General features: G+C 36.0%; 1 protein-coding gene across 1 annotated transcript in view; it reads right to left on the bottom strand.

The window, feature by feature from the left end:
• Positions 1-18,397, bottom strand: part of DOCK9 (dedicator of cytokinesis 9) — a 359,630-nt gene that overhangs the window by 155,764 nt on the left and 185,469 nt on the right. Inside the window, exons 3-7 of the mRNA XM_027854137.1 lie at positions 12,560-12,649; positions 6,710-6,792; positions 4,097-4,166; positions 1,431-1,526; positions 381-515 (exon numbers count right to left, since the gene is read on the bottom strand). Coding sequence (XP_027709938.1) covers positions 381-515; positions 1,431-1,526; positions 4,097-4,166; positions 6,710-6,792; positions 12,560-12,649 — 474 coding nt within the window. The remainder of the gene's footprint in view (positions 1-380; positions 516-1,430; positions 1,527-4,096; positions 4,167-6,709; positions 6,793-12,559; positions 12,650-18,397) is intronic.

Raw genomic sequence — 18,397 nt, 5'->3', positions numbered from 1 at the left:
CTGTATCCTTGCTGAGTATTCTTTCCACATTATGGCTAAATAAACTTCCTTCAGTTTAGAAAAAGAAAAACCTGCCACATAATTGGCTTTGTATCTCTCTTAAGGCCCTTAGGACATTTCAGCCTTGGATTACATAGTTACTTGTTTATTTGTCTTATCTCCCCCATTAGACTCTAAGCTCCTTGAGGGTAGGGACCATATCTTAGACTCATTGTGTTCCTTAGTAAAATCTGAACATAATAGTTGTTCAATGATTTTTAAACGAATGCTTGTATACAACTTTTCTGGTGTAATTATGCCCATTTTAAAATTGTTTTATCACACTTACAATTTAATAACAACAACAACAAAACCTGATAATGAAATTATTCCAAATTTACCTGAACTACACCCATACAAGAATCCAAAAATATCGATCCTTTTGGCTCCTTGGAAATTTTTTCATCTTTGTAGAAATTCAAATTATAGGATCCATCACCAAGTTGAATCAAATGGAAAAATCGTCTCTTAAATGACTAAGAGAAAAAAAATAATTTTGTTGCCATCATTTCAAAATAAAACAAAGATCTCATTAATTGTACAAATAACTAAAACTATAAAAATATACAATTATTCTTTTAGAGAGCTCCAAAACCGACGAGACTGAAGTAAACATTCCCAGATTTTAGAATGAGCTATCTTATTCATACAGAGATACAGAGAGCGAGTTAATTCTCTTAATCAATTTAATCTCTAATAATTACCTCCCTCATTTAGGGAATAGAAATATGATGTAATATTACTATCAAGCAGTAATGGTATAAATTCCATTTTGGAAGGAATGGAAGTAATTAAAATCCAGGTAACTTTTTTTTAAACCACTAGAACGGCACGCTTTATCACATTTCTCATTGCCTTTCCAGCATGAGAGTAACCACAACATTTCTATTCTTTTCTATACACTTACTTTTTTCTTTTCCATTTTCCTACTATTCTTACTTCTTCTATATCTACCTAATTATTAATTTTGACCTTTATTCAGCCTTTGTATTCTCTGTACTAATGTTTCGCTCGTGGCTTCTCTTTATAATTACTTTCTTTATACATTCATGACATTAACACATTTTTTTTCTTTCAGTGTTGTACTCAATTAGCGGTCATTATTTCAGTCATGGGAGAAGCTGAATTTAGCTCAAGAAATTTACATTCCATAAGTGATACTGCATAGGTAGTAATGATTTGTTCCATGACAGAGAAGGAAGCCCCAGCTCTCTTAGACATCACCCGACTGTTCCGGGTATATAAATGATCAGGGTGAGCTAGGAAAAAGTAAGTATGACTGGTTGACAGAATCAATGCTACCTATTTTATATATAAAATCCAGTGTCACCATTCATTTCTAGCATTGCGATCAAAGGATAAAATGATTTCAGGATAACACACTGCCTTACCCTCATGGTCACACTTATGGCACTGTTCATATTGCCTTTGTATAGCCATCCATGCTTGGTTATGCCACCTTTCTGAGATCCAAGGGATGCAGCATCCTAGAAGAAGGGAAAATACTGATAATTCTTTATTCTCAGCTATATCTAGAAACTTTGGTCAACTGGCATACTACTCATATTTCTCAAATCTCCTTTGTGTCACTTTGGAGGAATATGCATCCTTATGTCAATGAACATACTTATTATAATCTAATACTGAGCATTAAGGTCTACTGTCCTTTCTATCAGAACATTCATTTGAAAATTAGAAGAAGAATCCTAAATTTCCAAAACCACCACTAACACCTAGAAGCACAGCAGACATACAATATAGTTTCTTAAAACCAAGTTTTTAATGAACTGCATGAAAGTACATGCCATGCTTGACCACTCAAATTGTGAGCTCACGCCCAGTTTCATGGAAAATGTTTTCAGATTACACTCCCACATGGTAAGAGGACAACATCAAATTCTTGGAAGACTTCCCAGAGGCTTGGTTCAGGGAAAGGTAAAGAAAGGGAGTGAAAGCAAAGAAACTGAGAAAGCATGGAGAAAATTGTGGGTTCAGTTTGGAATAAGAAGGAAGGAAAAGAGGGGAAAAGACAAAGGATTTTTAAAAAAGGATTAGAGGAAAAAGAGTTAGAAAAAGTAAAGCAACAAAAGGCAAATTAGTAAGTAGAACACAGAAACACTCTTCTCTACTGATTACTGTTTCACAGAATCACAGCTATAGACCTGAAAAGGGTTCTCAGGGGGCACCTGGTCCAATGTTCACAATTCACAGATGAGGAAAGTGAAAAGTGAAGTGATTCACCCAAAATTACACAGGAAGAAAGCATGAGGTGTGATTTGGACCCAGGTCTTCTAACTCCTGGGCCAGGGCTCATTTCCCTTGACCATGAGCCCTCCATCCACATCAGGGTTTTGTTGCTATCAAATGAGAAGCTGCCACGGGGAGGAGATGCCCTAACTAGCTGGTGCTAAAAAAAAATCCTTGAGGCTTATAATCTACAATCAGCTAGTTGGCCTCCCTACTTAGACACACACACACACACACACAAACACATTCAAATTGACTTTCTGGGACTTCTTTTCCATCCCAAGATTATATCTGATTTTCATTTTCACCTGTTTTTAGTTTAAAGTGAGGATAAATGATAGGAACCCACAATAAGATTTGATTCCAATTGTCTCACACCAATCTAGGTCCTAAATCTCACTAGGTATGTGCTTTATTTTTTTAAAAATTCAAATGACATTTGAGGAAAACAAATCTAAGTCTTGCCTGTGAACCTTTTCAACTTAATACTAGTTTGTAAATATTAAATTTGACAAGTATCTTATACCATAAAGTTCATATACATAATATCTCTATGTTTTCCAAAATTATGTAAAAAGGTATGTGGATGCAAAGTCAGCTCTTAATACAATATGCTGGGAGAATATGTTACCAGAGGATATTTTTAAAGTTTGTTAGTGAATGGTTGATAGTTATAACTAATCTGACAGCGCTGAAAAGCATCTCAGCTCCAAATGGAACAGCTGACATCCCAAATGAGTAGGAAAATTTGGGAAATACTAGGTAAGATAACAGTTTTAGGGTTTAAAAAATGTGGTTAAATTTACTCCTCTTAATGCCTTAACAAGGGGGCAACTAGGTGGCAGCATAGTTCATACAGTGCCTAGTCTAGAGTCAGAAAGACTCATCTTCCTGAGTTCAAATCTGGTCTCAGATACTTACTATGTGACCCTGGGCAAGTCACTTACCTCTATTTGCCTCAGTTACCTCATCTGTAAAATGAGCTAGAGAAGGAAATGGCAAACCATTCCAGTATCTTTGCCAAGGAAACTCCAAAATGGGATTATAAAGAATCAGACATTGGGGCAGCTAGGTGGCGCAGTGGATAGAGCACCGGCCCTGGATTCAGGAAGACCTGAGTTCAAATCTGGCCTCAGACATATAACACTTACTAGCTGTGTGACTCTGGGCAAGTCACTTAACCCCACTGCCTAGCCAAAAAATAAAGAAAGAAAGAAAGAAAGAAAGAATCAGACATGACTGAAAAATGACTCAACAAAAATGCCTTAATATATCTGCATATTTTCTACCAACCTAAGGTATAATCTCTTCCAATTTTTTTTTAAAGGAGTGACTGTATAAACTGAAGAATTAATTTAGTGCAATCAGAGAAGATGGGCCCATCTAGAAATTTAATTTCTGCTATTTTTCTTCATAGTGGTGAGTAACCTCAATTCAAAGTTATAGAGTACAGATGCTGATATATTTTATTAATGTATCAAATCTGATAAATCTTGCCACCACCCTGGCAGGAATACCTATTAAATCTAGGCCTTAGGAACCAGTAAGTCAATTCCTTTCAAATTCTGTGGGAACAAACTGATAAACAAGTATAGTAAGGTTTAAAAGAAAAATTCATTTCATTCATTTTGTCAATTAAGCAAGAACCACTATTATCCCTTTGAAAGAAACACGACAAATAATATTTTATGGAAAGATGGTTGATTTTCTAATTTTTCAAGCTGTTATAAAAATAAAAAAGGTTCCATTTGACAAATATTTTTACTAATGACTAAGATAAAAGAGGAATAATAACTTGCAGTCAACCTACCTCATCTTTGTCAGCCTCTTCATCCACTTCATAAACATGGACAGGAAGTTTATCCAATTTTGCCACTTTGCTTTAAAAAAAAAGAAAAAAGTTTTAACATGAATAATAAATATCAACACATTTATTATCTATAAATTATCTAGTCAATGAGGATTATTAATAGTCACATCCTTCAGCCATTATTTTAGCTCTAGGAAAACTGGGAATTTATAAAGACTATTTAGGGGACTTTCTTGGACAGTGAGATCAATCCATACAAGTATTTCAATCAATCAGCTACTCAATAAGCGTTTATTAAGGATTTGCTACATGCCAGTCACTGTACTGGTGAAATAAAGAAAAATCAAAACAATCCTTGCTCTCAGGGAGATTATATTCTAATGGGAAAGGCAATATACATATAAACTGGCACATGGGAGAACAGAGTAGTTGTGATGGAACATTAAAGGGGAAAGGTTCAGCAACTATAGGGACTGGGAAAGACCTCTTGTAGAAGGCAGTGTTTGAGTGGAGTCTCTGGGGAAGCCACAGGTATCAAGAAGTACAGGTGAGGAAAGGGAACATTCCCAGGCATGGAGGACAGTTAGTACAGGGATTTACTGGTGTGCTCCGAGAGAACATGGAATGTTCCATATGTCTTTAATTCTGAGCATGAAAATCTATTGCCCATTCTAAGAATGCTAATGAACAACAACAACTGGCCAAAAAGTAGGTCATAGGAAAAAAACAAAGACGAAGGAGGTGCCAGAATTTCAACTGTTCATTTGATAGTCCGAAGATAAACATTTTTCAAACATAAGCACTTAAAGAAAAAATTATACTTAGAATAAAGCCATTTTATAGCAAGACAGATAGATAGATAATGCTTTAAGTAAGTGCTTACTATATTCCAGGCCCTGTGCTAAGTGCTGAAGATATAAATACAAGCAAACAAGATAGTCTCTACCCTCAGAGAGCTTGTATTCTAACAGAAGAAGACAACACATGAAGAGTAATAAGCAAGGGGAGGGGAGGATAGTGGGCAAGACTGATGTTAAGGAAATGGGAAAGTCCACAAATGAGTGCAGTGAGTTGAACATGACTGGGGTCCCTCATGAAACAGAGGACAGAGACTCACCAATCAAAACAGCAGATTTCAGGCCACACTATCCAACTCTTAAGGGAAAAAAAATCTTAATTTTCTAAAGCTGTTGTGTCAAACTCATATAGAAATGGCACTCACAGGTTTGCAGGCCAAGTTTTGTTGTTCTAGTTTGACACGGAGGCTCTAAGAATTGGAATGGCCAGTAAAGGCCTTCTATTATAACCAAAACCTATCTTATACATCAAATATTTAAGATAGAAGTCACAGCACAAAGGACCAAGTAGGGTTTTGAATCTATGGTATTAAATATGAATCTTCACTATATTTATGAATGAAATATTAAATCCACACTACAATTACAACTAAGGGTGGGTCAGGAGAGAAATCTCATGTTTCTGGAAATGTGCACACCAGAAAACACTGAATTTTGGAAATACCTAATTACCACCTCTATCATCACAATGGTTGGGTGATAGTTACCAGTAGTTGTAGATCAATTCCACTTGCAACAGAAAAAGGTCAAAATATTTAATGATACCACTTACATTATCTCCCAATAAAGATTTTATGGGAAAGAAGACCAATGAAAATCAATTACACAGAGAGAATGACAAGTCCCCAAGTAGAAGATTTTGAAACTGTAGTAGAGTTAGAGAGAAGACCATCTGGAAAAGATAATGTTTGGAGGGAGTGTTCTATGTTGAGGTTAAAAAAGAGGCAATTGGAAAGCTGGCTGGACATTATTAAGGAGTGGTTGAACCACACAAATAGAAAAAATAAACAGCTTCATCCTCTGAGAATACTACAAAAAGGTTACCTCGGCTCACAGATGAAACCAACACAAAGTAAACCAGATGAATAGGTGCTCAAGCAAATTTTTTTTTCATTCACTGGAATCAGTTTTTTGAAAAGATAGTGTAAGATTCTGCCTTCAATTTTCATCATGAACACAATGTAGGCATCCTTTACTCAACCTTGAAGGCAACATCTGCCATTGACCCACTGGAAGTGCCACCAGTCAACTTCAATGTACTCAACTTTGTTAAAAACTTGGAAGGGTTAAAATTTTTAAGATGGGGGCACAGGGCACTTAGAACATTTGGACTTTGATTCTCTTTTCAAATAAAACACAAAGCCCAAACAAAATCAGACGCTTTTTTACAAAGCCCCAAGTTGACAACATTCCCTCCAAGATTCTTGAACACTTAGACTTCTATCTTTAACTTTCCTGCCTAATAAATTTCATCCAAGTTACTGTTTTTATTATTAGTTTATTATTAGTGCATGCCTTGGAAAACACTAATGGTAAAGGTTAAAATATAATCTAGTAATTCTCTAATGGATTCCATCTAGGTCTTTATTGACTCGCAAAGGCAGAAGCAAAGATACCCCAAACCAAATATATCTTTTTTAAAATCACTGGAATATCCTCTTTACATTTATTTGTACGTGCAAATTGTACCTCTCCAGTACAAAGCGTGCACTCAGCATGATCAATCCCATAATATGATGTCATATGATTTACTTACTTTGGAAGCTGTCGGAACTCTCCAGAGTAGTCTTCATATTTATAGTTCACAACGTGCCAGTCAGAGTTGTAGGTTTTGATGCACTATATGGGTGGAAATAAACAGCAAAAGGCGTCACTTTAAAAACAGTAGCCAAGGCAGGCCATACTCATAGGTAAAATACCTAACTGCCTAATGGTGGTGATTTCAGGGGTACCAAGTACTATACCTCCCCTCACCAAAACCTTCCCCTATATTTGGGCAAAGGAATTAAATTCTACTAGGAAAATTTCATCAGCTTAACTTGTCAATCAGTTAAACACAACTTAATGAGTTCTTCCTGTGTATCAGGCACTGTCTAAGTGCTAGGAATACAAGAAAAGTCAAAAAACAGTATCTCCCTTCAGGGAGTTTCCATTCTAATGGGAGAAACAATACATCAAATATAAAAGATATAAGACAGAGCAGATGAAGGTAATCTGAAAGGGGAAGATATTAGCACTTGGGGAACTAGGAAAGGCCTGGAGAGGGTGGAATTTGAGTTGAGTCTTAAAGGGAGCCAGTGAAACCAAGAGACAGAGGTGAGGGAGGAGAGTATTCCAGCCATGAGGGACAGCCTATGCAAAGCACATAAATGTGAGATGGAAAGTCATATTTGAGGAATTACAAGGGGCAGCAGCTAGGTTGTGCTATAGTTCATAGAGTGCTAGGCCTGGAGTCTGGAAGACTCATCTTCCTGAGTTCAAATCTGGCCTCAGACACTTACTAGCTGTGTGATCCTGGGCAAGTCACTTAACCCTCTTTGCCTCAGTTTCCTCATCTGTAAAATGAGCTGGAGAAGGAAATGGCAAACCAGTTCAGTATCTTTGCCAAGAAAACCCCAAATGGAGTCACAAAGAGTCAGAGAAAACTAAAAACAACTTGAACAAGTAGACCATGGAAAATGGAACGCGTTGAAAGAAGTAACGTATAAGAATTCTGTAAAGGTAGCAAGAGGCCAAGTTATGAAGAGCTTTAAATGCCAAACAGAGGACTCTATACTTTAAATTCTGCCTATGGTCAGCCCTGCTGTAAACTAGATACAAATATAGTTATTTCTTCCCTTTGTCACTTGAGCTCTTTAGAAGAATAATAGAACACCCTCCATGAATATGGAAATGAATGAGAACTTTAGCTCAGTTTAACTTTAAAATGTTAATTGATATTTAATTGTAATTACTGTGCTATCAAAGATGAATGAAAACACCACTTTTACCCATCTTCCCAATGAGCTTTTCCTAACAGCATTCTTAAGACTTAGGGTTTTTTTTTCCCCTTCTTTTTATTAGAGTGAGATTCTTATGAGGCAAGGCCGCAAGACAGATCCCATTTCATAGTAACCCTTATGATTTATTCATAAACATTTTTCTTAAATTTATACACCATTCCATGCCAAGGCTTCTATTAGTGGCACTAACCTAAATACATTTCATTTGAATCACTTCAGCTATAGCAATTCATACACAATCTCCATTAAGATCCATCCAAGAACGGGGGAGTTTTTAACACCCTAAAAAACAACATGATTAGACCTTCATATAGGAATGATTTTTGAATCACACAGGATAAATAGTATGATACAGTATCAGCATTTTGTTTGAACAATATCGCAAAGTATACATGCATTTTCTGATCAGTTATTGGCTAATAGAAACAGATTCATCACAATGTATCTCCCTCCTGGATATCAATATGGATCTTTCACTATTAAAATTATTCCTAGAACTCAGTAAGATCAGGGATGAGCTTCTCAGTATGGCTCAAATACCAAGTCTGGCCTTCCAGACCACAACATTTTGCTAATTCCCCAAGTCCATGGAAACTAAGCCAAATGGATGCCAGGCTTAGATAAAGGAGGCAGCTTAGGATGGTGTTTTGCATCAGTCTAAATCAGGAAATGAACTCATTATAGCGGGGAGTTAGAAAGCGTTCAACAATTCCTTATATGGTTTTTTTTGTTTTTAATTATCTTTTTAAATTATGAATTTAATTATCAGTAAAAACAAACATTTCAGTATACAAAGAAGAACAAGAAAAGAAGTTTATATAAGAAACTATGAATTGTTACTTACAGTTTGGTTTTTAAGAAGTTCATATAAAATTTAACAAGTATATATAAAGATATAAAAATTTAACAAGGTTGCAACAAAACTGCTCTATTGAGGTTTCCTTCTATACTTTTTTTCATTCTGTTCATATAAAATCATTAACGTTCTTTAAAATATATATGCCTATATAAATCAGTGCCCATTAACATCTACCCCAAGAAGAAGCCCTCCCTCATAACAAATATGAACAGCCCCCAAAAATACATAAGAATTAGGTCTCATTTTCTTCCTCTAGTCCATTCAGTCCTAATTATTTTAAAACGTGCTTTATATTTATAAATACATTTAACTTTCAAAGTGATTTCCCATCTAGAACAAAGGACTACATTTAAACACACGAAACGTTCCAGAGCCAAATTTCACCATTTCTTAGGGATGGGCAGAAACAAACATTTATTAAGTGCCTACTATATGTCAGGCACTGTACTAGGTGCTTTACAAATGTTATCTTATTTGATCCTCACAATAACCTTGGGAAGGAGAGCCTATTATAATCCCAATTTTACTGTTGAGGAAATTGCGGCAAAGACAGCTTAAGTAACTTGTCTAGAGTCACCCAGTTAGTGGGTCTGAAGTCGCATTTGAATATAGGTCTTCCTGACTCCAGGCTCAGCCTTCTAACCCTGGTGACAATTAACTGCTTTGTTAGCACACAGAAGCAAGAATAGAATTTGTTCCTAAAAAACAGCCATTTGGCTGGCCACAGGAGAGATCTTTTGCCCCGTTTTTCTTAAAACCAAGGGAAAGTCACTGCAGCACTCTGCAATACACTGACACATTTGTTACACAATGAAATGGTATACTACACAGTCATAGTGGGGTAGTGAAAAATTCCTTTAAAATGATTCTGCAAAGAGCTATAAAACTGTGCATACCCTTTGACCCAGTAACTAATAGGTCTGTATCCCAAAGAGATTAAAGAAAAAGGATGTATGTACATCCTATATGTACAAAAATATTTATAGCAGCTCTTTTTGTGGTGGCAAAGAATTGGAAATTGAAGCGATGCCCACGAATTGGGGAATAGCTGAACAAGCTGTGGTATATGATTGTGACTATAAGAAATGACGAGTGGGGCAGCTAGGTGGCGCAGTGGATAGAGTTCCGGTCTTAGAGTCAGGAGGACCTGAGTTCAAATGTGACCTCAGACACCTGACACTTACTACCTGTGTGACCCCTAAGCAAGTCACTTAACCCCATTGCCTAGCCAAAAAAAAAACAAAAAATAAAAAATAAAAATGACAAGCAGATGTATTTCAGAAAAACCTGGAAAGACTTATGTGAACTGATACAAAACCAGGAGAACAATGTACATGGTAACAGCAATATTGTACAATGATCAGATGTGAATGACTTAGCATTCTCAGAAATTCAAAGATCCAGGAAAATCTAAAAGACTTATGATAAAAAATGCTATCCAGAGAAAGAACTGCTGGACTCTAAATGCAGATTTTTTACTATTTTACTTTCTTTATTATTCTTGGGGTTTGTTTTTTTTGGTCTGCTTTTTCTTTTGCAACATGCCTAATACAGAAGTGTTTTACATGATTGTATATGTATAATCCATATCAAGTTGCTTGCCTTCTCAAGAACGGGGAAAGGAAGGGAAGAAAAGAATTTGGAACTCAAAATTTTTAGAGTATTAAAAATTTTTGTTTACATGTAATTGAGAAAAAAATAAAAAAAATTAAATGTAAAAAACTATTGATTCAATTCTGTAAGAAGAGAATAAAGCATTTCTAATCATTTTAAATACATACTATACATTTAAATATTATAAGTACTCTCAATATAACATGCATGAGCTAGCTGCCTCAAAGCATTTTTGAGAAATAGATGGGGCATAAATCCTAAGCAAATAAGATGTCTAGTACTCCGAATTTGCATACAAATGAAAATGCCATTAGGAAAAAATGTGAAAACATCATATCTCTATGGTAACTAAATTAAAAATTATAATGATCCACACATGAAAAAAGAATTAACCACATCTGATATAATTATTTTTTTTAAAAAAACAGTCATTTCAATCTAGAATTAGACATCAAAAAGTAGTAAATCAATGAAGCAATAAAAGTTTGGCAACAATAATTTGGTTTGTATTGAAGCTTCCACTCCTCTGCTCAAGATGCATCAATATTTTGAAGCTATGCTCAATATTCTTTGAAACTTTAAACAGCTATTATGTCATTCTCTTTGGGGCCAGAAGGCAGACAGGAAGTGTTCTTCACTCCACCCTTTGTGGCAGCATCATCAAGGCGTTACATTATGTTGGCTACAAAAGCAGTAGAATAAATCCATCCATGTTATTATTATACCAGAATTAAGGTATAAAATGTCTACTTTCTCTTAATATTTCATGTTTTTGAATAATTTGAAAAATATATGATGCTGATCACTGTTTTATTTAAGTACAATAAAATAAGTATTCATTCTTACATGGAAGATTCTTTTTAAAGGCAATTGGGGTTAAGTAACTCGCCCAGGGTCACACACACAGCTAGTTTAATTAAGTGTCAAGTGTTTGGTCTGCAGCTGGATTTGAACTCAGATCCTCCTGACTTCAGGGCCAGTGTTCTATCCACTGCGCCACTTAGCTGCCCCTACATGGAAGATTCTTGAAGAATTCAACTGGAGTCATTTTATTATTGTGGCACAGGACTATGGATAGGTGGGACAAATAAGAGTTTATACAGCACCCATGACACACTAGGCACTGTGCTAAATGCTTTATGTAATATTATTTAATTTAATCCTGATGGGCTTTTGAACTTCTTTAAGAACAGGTGGGTGCTTTAATGAAATTCTGACTTTAAACATAATTTTCCAAATTTTCAACTATCACCATAATCAACAGTCTTGCTGGTCTTCACTCATAAAAGTATATAGAGCTTGCTGGTATGAAGAATATCCTAACAATCTATTGATCAGGAATATGGCAATTAGAATATTCTTATTTTTATGCCAGTTTCTATTTGGGGGTATAGTGTGGGAAGAAAGACAATAATTTGTTAAGTATTTTTTCTATTGAAAACATTCAGTTTAAAAAAAAAATCACATCTGACAAAATCTAAAACACAACTAACCAAGCTGTTCCATTCTTAGCAAGATAGTGTCTATTTGTAATTCTCAGCAACAGTAGTTATAAAAACATCCCAAGCAGGGCCTATACCAGAAATGACTTTCTTTCTGTTACCTACCACATTGCTGGCAGGCATACCATACACATGAAACTAGTCTTAAAGATAACTTTGAAAAAAGAACCTCCTACCCTCTTTTAAAAAAAAATACCAACCCATCCTCCTTTTAAGATATAATATGGTAGTTAAATTGTTCTATATGGTTACTCATTCTGGGTAAATGGGCAAGTTATTTGCATATCTGTGTTAAATAATGATTGGATAAGAGCCAATCCACTCATATTAGTTCACAACTAATTCATCATCCTAGTCACACTAGAGGAATCGTGTAGAATCTACGCTTTGGGGTCATAAATATTCACTGCTGACAAGTCCTTCTGCAAGCTTTTCAAGCTCTGGAAACAAGCCATGAATGAGCTAGGGTGTGCTTGTCTGCACATTCAACTTTTCCCCATGAAAATGCAGTTACTTCTGGGTCAATTTTTGGAAAACAATCGCCGAAGCCAAAAGGGGCAAAAACATCAAAAATTCCCCAAACAACAAAGACATGTGAATTCCTTAGAAGAAACGTTAAAAATCATTACCTCTGTAACAAACAAGCTCTGGGCCTCTTTCTCTGCATTTGTAGGAACTGTTGAACACACGTATCGACCCTGTCGCCTCAATATTGCTGTCTGTAAACAAAAACACATAGAAAAGTCTTTTGTTAAATGGAAAATCAAAAGGTGCTGTAGCAAAATGGAGCCAACAGTAAAGGAATCAATGTATCCCCATTAATATAGTCACTTAACACCAGATGTTGGTTGGATCATCATACCAGTCAGCAGGGAAGAAACAGCCTCTTTCCCATTCCTCCCAACATGTAGTTTTTATTTGTTGTATAAAACACAAATCTCTGTATTCTATTTTTTAAAAGTTCATAAAAGAACAAGTTGTACAGGACCACTCTAGTTTCTGAATACCATCCACGGATGAATGATACCACGCAACTTTCCTCAGAGGCGAGGCAACCCTATCTGTTGTAGGTAGGCTTATTGGAAAGTGCTTATAAAAAGCAATTTAGTTCAGCGGTTCCTAACTTTTGCTGTGTCGTGGTGAAACCTATGGACCTCTTTTCAGAATAATATTTTTAAATTAAAAAATAAAATATGTAGTACTAAAAGGAAACAAATTAAATAGAAATATAGTTATCAAAAACAATTTTTAAGTATTCAAACTTTAGATTAAGAACGTCTGGTCTAGTCAAACTCCTTCATGACAACCACTGGGATATTGGGTCTGATGGGGGGAAAGGTCTTACATATTTTCCCAGCTGGTTAGTAATTCACAGCAATGGTCCAGCCGAGATTCCTCAACGTTAAAACAGAATCAAAGGATGATAATTTTGGTATGGAACAGGAGCTCACAGTTCAGAAGCTATCTATCTAATCTAATCCCCATTTTACAGACAAAGGAAGAGAGGGCAATTGCAGGGGATCACTGTGAGTACAATACATTCAATGTTGTGTACAACAGGAACAGTGTACACTTTCCTGTGTATAACACAGGAAATTACATACTGCTAGTACAATTATTAATTGTCCATGTGTAATACTCTAAGGTCCCAGGCAGGGAGGAGAGATTCCCTGAATGACAGTTCTGTGAATCCTCACGATGGTTAAGAGAAACAGCTCTGAGCTAGGAGTTGTTAGATTTGTTCAAACTATCTAATATACGGACCCTCCACAGCTAATTAGATACCCAGAATATTCACTCCACTCTCCCATCTCTGCTGATAAATACTCAAGAAATGTGAAACAAATGTAATATGTGTTGCCTTAGCATAGTATGATCAAGAAACTGAAGCATAACACATTTGAAAGCCAAATAAAACAGATTTTTGGTTACCCATTTTCTTTTAGATTATCTTCACCTCAGCTCTCCATCAACAGAGAATGGTGGAAAACAATATGGTGTAGAGCAAAGAGCTCTGGAGTCTCAAGACCTGGGTTTGAATCTTGGTTCTAAGGCAATCAATCTCTCTGGGTTTCAGTTTCCTAATCTCTAAAGTGAGAAACTTGCATTAGATGACCACAAAGGTCCCTTCTAGCTGAAAATCTATGATCCTATGAATTCTCTTGGACTCTGTTTTCTCATCTGTAAAATGAGGGCATTGGGTTATATGGACTATAGGGTCCCTCTCAGTCCTAATTTACTATGATTTACGTCTTTACCTTGTTATGTAGAATTACTATAATAATAACTCATTTATTAACGCTTCAAGGTTTACAAAGTATCTTCTTTACAATACTCCAGATGGGTAATGCAAATATTATTTTTTAGCCTTCCCAAATGAGCCAACTGAAGCAGAGAAGGGTTAAAAGGTTTGCTGACAGCCCCATGACTATTAAGTGCCAGGATTTCAGCTAGAGCTCTTTCTTTTGCTTGTTATTTGTGTGCCCATCACTTAGCACAGTACCTGGCATATAGTAAGTATTTAATAAATATGAGTTGCCAGCCTGCCTGCCTAATTCCTAATTCAACAGTCTATTAACTACCCTGCCTCTCATTAATATTAATCTCACTTGGACGGGAGACTGTTAAAGAAACTTCTTCTACTTTTGGAAGTGATGAAATCGTAAATATCAGCACATATTTAGTACCTATTCGCATCCTATTTGATTCACAATATCCACAATTATGTAAACTATTACATTGTTTACAACATCTGTCCAATTTCATAGGACCAGAAGAAGGATTCTGAGGCCTATTCTTCCCCAAGAAAGGAGCTCTTCAAGGAAACCAGCTGCCATGTTTTCCTTAAATAATTTCCATAATGGTCTTGTCATCTCTTGTCCTTCCCAGGTGATACTTTTCCAACACATTTTAGAGAAGAAATAACAAGAATAGGAAGAACATATTGTCAGTCCTCCCGACAAGAAAATACAACCACCTCAAAAACAAAACACTCTTAAATATTAAAGGGAACCTTTAATTTAAAACAGGTAAGATGCTTTGTCATCCTGACTGAGGATGACACACTGACTTTCTAAAGAGTTCTAAGTATGTTTTTGCTGCTGGCTGGAGAGACAAAGTCCTGTCTTCCCACTCAACAGAAATTCTTTAAAGAAGCTAGAATTTAAATAATAATTTTCATCTATTTAAAGTAGATACATTTCTTTAGGACATAATTTTTCATCTTTGTGCCTCTCCTGGCACAAGTCCCTGAACATAGTAGGTGTCAAATGTATTTTGAACACATTGATATTCACTGAAAAGAATTTTTAAACTTGATAATCTTAGAACCTGAGGTAAAACTGCTAGAGATGAAAGCTCCAGAATAGCTCAAATCAACAAGTATTTATTAAATACCTACTTTGCTCACTGTGCTAGGTGCTGGAGATACAAGGACAAAAAGTGAAAAAGTTCCTTCTCTCAAAGAGCTTACATTCCAGCCAAGAAAGATAATATGTTCAGATGTAAGTATATACAAGACATCTGCAAGGTGATTTTAAGGGACTAGTACCTGGAGAAACTAAGAAAGGTTTCATGTGTAAGATGACTCCTGAGCTGTGTTTTTAATGAAACTAGGGATTCTTTTTTTTTTTCAATTTTTTAAACATTTTTATTTAAAGTTTTGTGTTCCAAGTCCTATCCCTTCTTTTCTCCCTCCCCTCCCCGTCCCTGAGATGGTTAGCAATCAGACATAAGTTAAACACGCAATTATATAAAATGTTTCTGTAGTAGTCATTTTGTAAACGGAGACTCAAATAAAAGAAAAACAAATGAAAGAAAGTGAGAAATAGCATGCTTTTGTGTATATTCAATCAATATCAGTTCTCTCTCTCTGGAGGCGGATAGTATGCTTCATTACTTTGGGACTGTCTTGGATCATTGAAACTAGGGATTCTAAGAGCTGGAGGAGAAATAGGAGTCCATTCTCGACATGGTGGGGCAGGCAGCCCATGCACAAGTGTTAGATGGGAGTGCTATGTATGATGAAGAAGGGTGACCGGACCACAGTTTGCATGGAGGCTAGCAATGTACAATAAAATTGAAAAGGTAGGTTGTGACAGGTTGTGAAGGGCTTTAAATATCAAGGGAATTTATATTTGAACTTCAAGACCAAAGTATAAAGAATAATAGCAGTTTCACGATAATGGAATTCCAAATGTTGAGTTAGCTACTCTATGGTATGGTTCATACTTTAACAGCAAAAGATGCAGTCCTAGCTTAGACATGACCAGATTTATCCTAGGATTGAGACAGGACGTGTTTTTATAGTAGTTATTCCTAGGAGCAGAGCTCTGGGATCTTTCGACAGCATAGTTCATTCTAAAAGGTAAGCTTAGAAATCACTGAGCTAGAGTTTACTCTGGCATACTGGGTTTTAAAAAAAAATTATTTAAAAAACAAGTTAGTTTCAGAGCTAGAAATTCTCTCAGAAGTACCATCAAATAAGTCCAAAATATTTATGGACCACAAGAGCTACCAAAATAAATGTGTCAGAAATAAAGTCCTATATTTGTCTCTAAAAGAGATGTGCTTACATTAAGCGTTTCTACATTCGAAGACTTCCTCACCCATAAAAGAAAGCAACAAGGGATTAACAAAAAACCAAAAACCTCATATTTAAAAATATAGCGTTTTCAAGTTAACAATTTTTTTCTTCACAATAACCCTGAGGCAGGTACTGTAAGTGCTGATATAAATAAAATCTCTGAAAAAAACAAAAGCTCAGATAAATTAAATGTTTTGTCTATACTCACAGTACAGACTAGTGTCAGAACCTAGTTTTCCTGACTCCAAATCCTGTACTTTTTTCAGATGCATATGAAATAGCATAGACACCATAGTTTCAATTCTCCTTTGGTTTGGATTTTTTTTTCTTTAAAAAGTTAGCATTTCGATGACAGTCAACTTTGCATTAATTCATACATATCCTTCCACATTCGGCAAAGGAGTGATACACTAGAGATACAGAATGAAGCACACATCCTTAAATATGGACAATGTATGGATCTGTTTTGATTGAATGCACACATTTGTTGGGTGGCTAGGTAGTGCAGAAGATAGAGCGCCTGACTTGAAGGCAGGAAGACTCATCTTCCCAAATTTAGATCTGGCCTCAAACACTTACTAGCTATGTGACCCAGGGCAAGTCACTTGACCTCTGTTTACTACATTTTCTTAACTGTAAAATAAAGTTAATAACAGCATCTACCTCGCAAAGTTGTTATGCAATTAATAGTTGTAGAAAGCAGTTAGCAAAGGTTTCAGAAATCAAAATTTATATTCCTTTGGGCAGAGCACCTGCAGTTTAGGGTATGATACTCTATGTGGACAGAGGGAATGGAAAGAAAAAAAGAAAGGAAAGGTAGGGAAAGGAGAAAGAAAGGAAGGAAGAAAGGGAAGGAAAGAGAAGGGAAGGGAAGGGAGAGGAGAAAGAAAGAAAGAAAGAAAGAAAGAAAGAAAGAAAGAAAGAAAGAGAAGAAAGAAGGAAAGAAAGGAAGGAAGAAAGAAAGAAAGAAAGAAAGAAAGAAAGAGAGAGAGAAAGAAAGAGTAAGCTGTATTGTCCAACTGGCCAGTTCCACTGAACAGAGGAGCTGAGAGCCAGCAGTGACTAAAGACCAAAGATGGTCACAACAGGAGGTAGCCAGAGGAAAGTTGGAGATCCTCCTTTTCCAGACTGTCTCCTTCACAAAGCCAGCAAGACAAACCTCTGCCAGTGCTCAGTTATGCTCAAGGGTAAACTTTTTCTTTACTGAAATTAACTCTACTTTTTTTTTTAATTTTTTTTTCATTTTTAGGCATTGGGGTTAAGTGACTTACCCAGGGTCACACTGCTAGTAAGTGTCAAGTATTTGGTCTGAAGCTGGATTTCAACTCAGGTCCTCCTGACACCAGGGCCGGTGCTCTATCCACTGTGCCACCTAGCTGCCCCAATTAACTCCACGTTTAAATCACTCTTGAACATATGTATAACAACAGCTCTCCAGTCCTGTCTCAAGCATCTATACAACCTTATCCTTGTAATATCTTCTTGGAAAAAACCTCTCTGTACCTTCAAAGTCTTGTGTTAAGTGCAATATTGAATACTATTACTGGATATCTCTGGGCACTTTATTCTATCATATTGAACAGAGTAGTGATGGAACCATCCTGGGAATCTGGCAGGCTCATTTGTTTCATAATATATGGTTTGCTTGTGAAATGATCAGAAAGAACCCAGCTAGACTAGAAAACAAACATTCACAAAGGGCGTTCCCCACATCTCCAAGTAAAGCTGACATTCTGGCAAGCTCAATCTAGACCGGTCTAACAATTGCAGAGAATTCCTTTTTTTTTTTTTTTAAAGGGAATTAGTTTCCTGAACATTCAGAAGAAAATTAATTTGCTTGTTTTAAAAAATGAACCAAGCGATAACTAAGAAAGGGTATGAC

The sequence above is a fragment of the Vombatus ursinus genome, unplaced genomic scaffold (assembly GCF_900497805.2).
Source record: "Vombatus ursinus unplaced genomic scaffold, bare-nosed wombat genome assembly UNPS02010304.1, whole genome shotgun sequence".
Lineage (NCBI taxonomy): Eukaryota > Metazoa > Chordata > Mammalia > Diprotodontia > Vombatidae > Vombatus > Vombatus ursinus.
The sequence above is the reverse complement of the archived record's forward strand: the minus strand, read 5'-3'. Positions and strand labels throughout refer to the sequence as shown.